Source organism: Propithecus coquereli, unplaced genomic scaffold (genome assembly GCF_000956105.1).
Source record: "Propithecus coquereli isolate 6110/MARCELLA unplaced genomic scaffold, Pcoq_1.0 Scaffold46, whole genome shotgun sequence".
NCBI classification, from domain to species: Eukaryota; Metazoa; Chordata; class Mammalia; order Primates; family Indriidae; genus Propithecus; species Propithecus coquereli.
In genome coordinates, this window is record NW_012150396.1 from 3,698,083 (window position 1) to 3,706,835 (window position 8,753).

Genomic DNA, 8,753 nt, shown 5'->3' on the forward strand with positions numbered 1-8,753 from the left:
GAGCCCAGGAGTTTGAGGTTGCTGTGAGCTAGGCTGATGCCACGGCACTCTAGCCCGGGCGACGGAGTGAGACTCTGTCTCAAAAAAAAATCAAATAAAACGATTTAAAATTTGATGCTTAAAGTCTAAATGTTCAATTGTCAGAATGAAAATAGTCATAAACAAAAGTGAAAAGAGAAATTTTTTAAAATCCTTTTCAAAATCTGTGGCAATGACTAGCATTGATCAGTTCCACTGAAAAGTATGAACCATTGAGTACTCAGCACTCAGAATAAGTTCTACAATGTTTTCCAAGCCCATTGGCATAGTGGAACCATTCTTACCATTTTTATGCACCTACAAAAAGAAAAGTCACTCAACAGGAAGATACTCAAAACGATGTCATATATCCCCCACCTTGCTGTAGGATATTCCATCAAAAACAGACGTTATTTCGGCAGGGGTTGTCACCGTGACAACGACTGGATGTGAAGACATTAAAGCATCATCTTCTTGTACAGATAATACATCTTCGTGTAATATCTGTTCACGCTGAAATGACAGAATGACAGAAATATAGTAATTCCTTTATACTGGTTTCTATTTTAAAATGCCTTATATAAGAAAAATTGGAGGAAAATAAATATAAATGACTCAAATTACTTTAACATTAGGTCTTCAAATTAATCGTATTTCACACCACTGATCTATATTGATTATCTACTCTTCCTTCTATTTATAACTCCTTTGATGTTTTCCCCAGTCCTATAGGGGAAAGACACACATATCTGTGAGTTCTGTTTCTGCTACTTCTGTGTGACTTTTGGTTACGTGCCAAACTTTTCAAGCTCCGTTTCCCTATCCGTGCGACAGGGATGATAACATCACCTCACAGATTTGTTCTGAGAATTAGGTGATGTTATTGCATGTCTATTGGCCAAATATTGATGTTCAATTTTTATTTTGCATCAACTTGTTATTTGAATTTGTCTGATTCGTAATTAATCAAAGAAAATACTAGCTGATTCTTTAGTTCTAATAATCACTTCTCATTTCACTCCTAAGTTTTCTCAGCATATAGAGTGGTAGACAGGCCTAGCAGTATAGTCAGACTTCCTTGGTTCAAAGCTCAGTCTTCCCACTTTCTATTAGATACAGGTATCTATTACAGAATAGATATGTAAATTTAAATAAGCCGCTCACCTGTTAAATAGAGGTAATGATGACATCTAGTTTTTGAAATAGTGCACAGGGTCCAATGATATAAGTCATGCTACGCACTTAGCATAGTACCTCCCAAGGAGTGAAAACCTAACACATTAGCTGCTACTATTATTTTGATTCTTAAGCATAAGATACTGAAATCTAACTTCTGTTAAATCACCACTAATTTAAAAAAATTAAAAACTATATCGGTCCCACTTAGTTAAAAATATTTCCAAAAGAGGACCGTGTTATGTCAGCTCACATTTTCTAATTTTGTGGTTTTCATATATGACAGGCAATATACTATTGTCCAGTGATGCCTGCCAGTCAAGATAATTCCGACTTGGATTTTTATTTTTGTACACCAAAGAAGTTTAGGTAAGTAGAAAGAGTCCTGTTCTCGGTATCAGGAAATTTGACTGTAATCTTAATTTTGCTACCATCTGTCTGTGTGATGTTGGAAAGTTTTATTACCTTCCTGGCCCTCAGACTTTTCACCTGTGAAATGAGGGTCCACTATTGTGGTACTTATAAAGCTCTCTTCTAAAATATCTTTTTTTATCAGACCCCTCCATCCACAAGAACTTAAATTGGGAACTCCTTAAAGGCAAGAAATGTGTTTTATGAATTTTTCATTTTTGGGTCCTCTCTAGTGTTTACTGAATGCAGAATGAATGGATGGATGAAGAAACGAATGAATTATTGTGTTGGACCATGTGATTAAATTTCATGTAAGAAGTGCATACCAAATTCTTCTGGTATTTTACTAGTGCTTTGGAGACACTGAAATTGGCATATTAGACAATATTAACATATTATAATTTCTTAGAACAGTTTGATACAGAAGGGCATCAGGTTACTTTAAGAGAGAAAATAAAGGACAAAATAATTTTCCATTTATATAGTTTATTTTCAATAAATTATAAAATCAGCAATGAATGTTTCTGAACTGGGGATATTATTGTCCCCAAGGGGACATTTGGAAATACATGGGGACATTTTTGGTTTTCACAACTGGGCCAGCGGTTACCGACATTTAGGAGACAGAGGCCTGGGACGCAGGGCAGCCTGCCACAGCAAAAAATGATCTGGCCCAAAATGTCAGTAGTTCCATGGTTGGGAAACCCTGGTTTAGGTAAAATTTTTAAAGAAGTAATTGTTGCAAATTAGCTTTTTCACTTTTTAAAGTGGGCTAGGGAGACTGCAAGAGCGTCAAGCATTTAACGTTTTGTATTCTGTCCAGTAGAGGGCGATATTTTACATAGTACACGACCTCTTGCAATTCTCTGCTTTCACGCGTCTGCATGCTTATACATCCATACAATCAGTCAAGAGCACTTACATGACCTAAATATAAATAGCAAGTATACCTAGCTTTTCCGAAAAAAAAATTGTAAGTTTCATAAAAGTTTCTATTCTAGGCCCCTCAGAGGCACACCGTATGTTAATAGTCACTATATGAACATTTGGGAGCTTTTAAGCTGACAAGTTAGAGAATAATGTTCTTATTTCACAGAGGAGAAAACTGACTCAGAGAGGTCATGTAACTTGCTCAAGGTTACATTCCCTGCCATGCATCTAAGAAATGATGTCTCCAAGATTTGAACTTGAGTCTTAACTACTAAGATGCTCTTATCACTGCCCCAACACGATTTCAGCAATCTTTCTAAGGTAAGTAGTTCACAAAACGAGACTTGGACATTTTTCAAAGGGTTAGTGCCATGGATACTTTCCTGAACACAGAGTGAACATGTTCAACGCTACTTAATGTTCTTCCTGCCGTGACGTGGGTTTTCGAGTGACTCTGCCAAGGATATCCCCAGACTGTGGTGGTCAGTTGTCCTCTAGGGACTGGGCAAAGGTCTCAGCAAGGTGTAGGTCAGTGGGAGTCAGTTGGTTCCACGCCGTTCTCACAGTGGAATTCCCAGTTAACCTCTCTACTAGGCCCCTGCCTGGGACCACGGCCATCGTGCAAGGCTTTGCCTGAGCAAAGTCGAGACTGGGGCTCATGTGCTTAGGGCTCACCATTTGCCAGTCCTTTTCTGCGTGGTCTACTCCAAGGAACTCGAAGAAAGAAGCAAATCCTTCGTTGAGCCACAAGTCGTCCCACCAGTCCATGGTCACGGTATTTCCAAACCACTGGAATTACAGGCAATGAAGGGATAATTAAATTCTCATGCTTACGGCAGAGAGGCCTGGAAATGTTCAGAACATCTATTTGTCTACGTAAATGTCATCACTGTGACACAGAAGTGGCAGGCATCACATTTATTTCCTGCTTTATCCTGATTTTTGAATTATATTAAATTCTCCTTAGTTTATTGCCTTTATTTAGGTATTACTGGGAATATATAAATCTATAAGAAGGCCTCCTGTGTATTTCCTAAGGGCAAAACAATGTATTGTAAAGTTTCTTTATGGTTAAATGTCTATTAGCACTGAGAAAGACTGTCAAGCAAGCTTTTTTTTTTCTCTTGAGTTGACTATTTTTCTTTGCTAAGTCATAAATAATTTGAATTATTCCTGTGGTCTTAAGCCACTTTAAAAAACAAGCTGATTTGATGCTAAGATCCTATACCTGATGCACAAGTTCATGGGCAACCACGGAGGCCACCCTCTGCTGGTTTGAGGAGGCCGATTCCTCAGGGTCGTAAAGCAGGTTTGTTTCTCTGTAAGTGATGAGTCCCCAGTTCTCCATAGCACCGGTGCCAAAATCCGGAATAGCAATTTGATCTATGGAAAAAGAGAGAGTCCAGGGAGAAATACATTCTTTCCATTTGTTCACAGCATTTCATACCAAATTAAGTTCTTTGGATGAATGTTTTTTAAAAGGCTAAAAATAGTTTTTTTTAGAGTGAAACACAGTAATCATTTGTGCAAACATTTCAGTCCTAATGCACTCAAGATTTCCAGGGAGCTTTTCCTGTTGGCTCCAGATACCCATGTATCTCTTTTTGTTTGTTTTTTTAGGAAGGACACGTAAGGCCATGCTCTTTTCAAGGCCTCTACAATTTTATGTCCTTTGTCCCTCACTGTACTCATTTTTATTAGCTTTTCCCCCATGATTTTCATGTAGGTCATAGATAGCATCTGTTTGGGGAGATAAGTTGTAAGGAAAAAGAGAATGAAGGTTCCAAATGAGGACTTAGAAATGCAAAGCTTCTAAGTGCACAGAAACATATTTCCATCCAAGGATACACAATACTAGAGAACATAAAACTCCATATTTTTTCTCTGATTCTGTACAGTTTGAGGTCGATGTGATTCCCTAGCACTCTGATAGCTTACCATCCTCTTATATGTATTAAATAAGCTGGAGAAACATGGAATTGGCCGTATTCTCTCTAAATTCCCTTCCAGTTCTAAAATATTGGATTCTATGAGGAGTTTCTATCTATTCTTTATTCTTGCTGGGGCCTGGAATCTTAGCTATAATATCTGACAGGAGGAGCCAGTGTTGGTCATTTCTATGTTCAGTTGATGAGTGGGCAAAATACAGCTTCTCTGCCTAATGAACTATAATCAGAATGCAATTTCTTTATTATTACACATAACTTAAATGAGGCACAGTACTGAAAATAAATTGAATTTTCATTTAATATATAAGAAAAGGCCCTTTATTTCTGGTTAAAAGATTCTGTAGCTTTTTATAAAAGAATGAAAAGAGATTTATCTTAAGTAGAGGTCAAGATGATAATAGTAGTCTCCTTTTCATGTTATCTTCATTTTTAGGTTTGGTTATTTTATCACAAGAATATCACTTAAAGGGTAGAGAAGTGTCTCCCCCAGGGGTCACTATTTTTCATAATGTCGTGGAGTGTAGTTTGCACCTAATCCTGGAGCAAAAGAAATTTTTCGTAATCTCATTTCTCTGGAAAGTATTGTCATTATATTAGTAATTAATTAACTGCAGTACATTTAATTTTTTTAGAGTATAATAAATGCAGAAGTCATTTCTAAGGAGTCTAAGAGTTAATTCTGAAAGGGTTGAAAATGCACATAAAAGAGTATGAAGAAGGAGTTGGAGAGGAGGAAGAAAAAGAGAAGAAAGAAATAGATTTGTGAGATTTCTACTTCCCAGGTTATCCTGGGTGATACAAGTGAGATAAAGAGAAACAACCTTTACATTTATGTGCTTAATACTTTATTAAATATTATTCTGAGTTTGATGAAAATTTGTTTCTCTCTGTCTCCTTCTCTATAGTTGTTAAGCAACCAAAAATGGAACTGTTTCCACTGAAGAGAAAATGTAGCATCTACAAACTCGCTCAGAGCCACAGCCGTTCCCATGCAGAGAATCTTGCACTGCAGTTGCTTTGATAACTTGTTAAAGTGAAGGGTAGAAACAGAAACGGGGGAGCGAGCTCTGTTTGTTGGTTGTTTGTTTTCTTACTGCCTTCATTTCATCCTTACAAACATCTATATGGGTCTTTTCTTTAAAGTCTTTGCTAATAGCACTCAAGCTTATTAATAAAGCATTTCTGTTATTGATAGAAGTGTCGTATCCACCCTGTTTTGAGTATAGGCCCGCTTTTGTTTTATTCTTTTTTTTTTTTTTTTTTTTTTGAGACAGAGTCTTGCTCTGTTGCCTGGGCTAGAGTGCCGTGGCGTCAGCCTAGCTCACAGCAACCTCAAACTCCTGGGCTCAAGCGATCCTCCTGCCTCAGCCTCCCGAGTAGCTGGGACTACAGGTATGTGCCACCATGCCTGGCTAATTTTATATATATATATATAGCTGTCCAGATCATTTCTTTCTATTTTCTAGTAGAGAAGGGGTCTCGCTCTTGCTCAGGCTGGTCTCGAACTCCTGGACTTGAGTGATCCACCCGCCTCGGCCTCCCAGAGTGCTAGGATTACAGGCGTCAGCCATCGCGCCCGGCCCCACTTTTATTTTAAAAAGAAAGCATGCTTCCCCTTATATTAGAAAAAAGTATTTCTGGAAGGAACACCAGTGTTTCACTTTAACTACTTCGTATTCTACAATTTGTCTTGTCCAACAGTGGAAAGATGGGAAGCACATAGGACTCTTACAGCAAAATTTATCTCTATTATTTTCCAACTCATTGATGATAGGGAGGAAATGTAAGCTATCGGTTTGGGTACTGATTTTAAAATCAGCTGATATAGGTTGCTATTCCTGGCTGCATCATTATCAAGATCTGCAGTTTGATGCACAATGCTTTCATCTTCATGTGGAAATAAAAGACCATATGTTTATCAGATAAGAACAGAGTATAGATATTATTCTTGAAGGAATCCAGAATGGATCTCTCAGCACCGAGTAAGCAGTAGACACATATTGTAGGCATATAATAAAAGAACATAGGGAGGACCATCAACTAATGGTGACATAATTGGAGGAAGTGAATTAATTTAGGTGAAAACAAAGGCAATATTATAAATAAAAAAATAAAAAATGATTCTCACCTAATTTAGGAAGAGAATAGTCCATTGCAAAGTATTCTTCAAAATAATCAAACACAATTTTAGTTATGTTTGCAGCATATTCAGCCGTGTGCTTTTGCTCTTGCTGGACGTAAATAGTGAGCTATTAAACAAAACACAAAAAGTTCAGTGAAAGTTATTCTTCGTTCAATAAAACACAAAAACTCTGATACGTGGTATAGTTGCAAGAAAGTAGGCTTTGGAGCCAGTAAGTCTAACGTGAATCCCAGTTCTGCCTCGTCTGAGCTGTGTGGTCTCAGATAAATCACTTCGCATCCCTGAGACCCGTGTAAAGGGACAATGAAATTATGCAACTCACTGAGCGATTTTGATGACTACAAATAATGTAAGACACGATGGTTGGCACAGTGTCCCAGACATTTAAAATGTTACTATCTTTTTCCATTTAGAACATATATTGTCTTCTTAATACCTACGAATCTATGTATGTATCTATCTATCCATTCATCCATCTCTCTCTCTCTCTCTCTCTGTAGTTTGTCTTTGAGTAAATGAATTCATGTGATTTTTCTCACTTAAAAGTCCTTGAATACATGTTGCCCACTTGTGCTATTTTATCCAGTTATTCCAAATTACCCTTCTGATATTTCAGCTATTCTTCTCCCAGAGCCTAAAATATAATGATCCAAAATTTTCCTGAGAGGGAGTCATCTTGGTGAGCTACATCAATCTTCTAAGTCACCAGGTTATTATATTGTGCCCTGTGATGTAATTTATAAATCAAATCAGGTATAAACTTTTCCCCCCAGTTCTAAGCATATATGACTTTGTAAAAAAAAAAGATCAAGGATCCCCTTAAACATAGTGTTGCACTTAGATGTGGTCCTTGGACACTAGGGTTTATGCTTAGGAATATCATGGCTGTTTAGGCCCGTCTTAGTATGCAAAAGAGGAAACTGTGCTTCAGGTAACTAGTGTTTGCTAAAAGTTGTGAGAAATTAAAATAAAATATACCTGCTAAACTTAAAACCTGATTTAAAACCCTCGAGCAAAGCAAAAGATGCAGGCATTTGGTAAGTTCAAGACCATTTGCCTAACCAGACCAGGCAACTCAAGATAAAAAAATAAAAAGGGAAAAAAGGAAAAAGAAATGACGTCTACTCTCCTCATATTTCTCAGTGCATTGCTAGTTTTGGGATTCATTTAAGCACACATCTTGAGCCATTTTCTCTTAAGAGTAAAGAACACAGAAAAGAGTCAATAATTTAAAGAACCAATTCTGAAAGAGCATCCTTGAACTTCCAGCGCCGGCTCCCTGTTCTCACGCCCACTGGGTAACTGACACTCTCGCCTTGTCTACACAAATAAAGATGAATCCATCTTCACCTCCAAAGACAACACAACTACTCAATGACCACCTCAGCATTCTTTGGGGTGTGATGGACTCCCTTTAAGCAGCCTCCTTCCCAGACAATATAATCCATTTTATCTTCTGTTGGTGACAGCAGAAGGTCACATCTTTAAATAAGGTTGGCATTAATGTAAATTCAGTCCAAACAATAGCAGTCCCTTCCTCTTTTGTTTCTGAGAAACTGCAGCCTGGTCAGTGTACACATCACCTGTGATCTATGACCCCACAGAATCAGGGTCATAGATTTTATTTTATGACTGCTACTTTGCTCACCTGAGCTAAGCAATCACAGAATATATAGATACAGCCCACTAATTTTGTAACATAATTAGCCAAAACATATCTGTGAGTGCGTCTTATCTGCCATCTATCAGAAACATATTTTATGTTAAAGACTCTATCAACATGCCAACGTTGTCTGTCATTTGAAACTCCAATATAGCTCCCGCGTTATCTGTGTAATAGCAGCGCATCTGTGATGTTTGGATCTGGTGATTTGAAAAAGCATCCTCCCTGCTGCTGACGCCTTCGCTCACCCTCAGCTGCAGAGCCTCGGAACTTCTGTCCATGGCAAAGTTCGGTAAATTACTCCTGAATTGTCACCACTTTTCTAGTAAGTGCCATCTTTCTAGTTCATGTGCTTGCTTTACCGACATGATTTTTGAAAAAGTGCATGGCTAGCCATGTTGAAATGACACATAGCGGGGAGGGATATAAACACGTGTATTTTCTTTCTTCTTCTAAAAGAGTC

The 8,753-nt window shown here is 37.8% G+C and overlaps 1 protein-coding gene across 1 annotated transcript in view; it reads right to left on the reverse strand.

The window, feature by feature from the left end:
- Nucleotides 1–8,753, reverse strand: part of ENPEP (glutamyl aminopeptidase (aminopeptidase A)) — a 112,414-nt gene that overhangs the window by 54,702 nt on the left and 48,959 nt on the right. The window contains exons 4-7 of the mRNA XM_012655077.1: nucleotides 6,613–6,733; nucleotides 3,764–3,918; nucleotides 3,211–3,324; nucleotides 397–531 (exon numbers count right to left, since the gene is read on the reverse strand). Coding sequence (XP_012510531.1) covers nucleotides 397–531; nucleotides 3,211–3,324; nucleotides 3,764–3,918; nucleotides 6,613–6,733 — 525 coding nt within the window. The remainder of the gene's footprint in view (nucleotides 1–396; nucleotides 532–3,210; nucleotides 3,325–3,763; nucleotides 3,919–6,612; nucleotides 6,734–8,753) is intronic.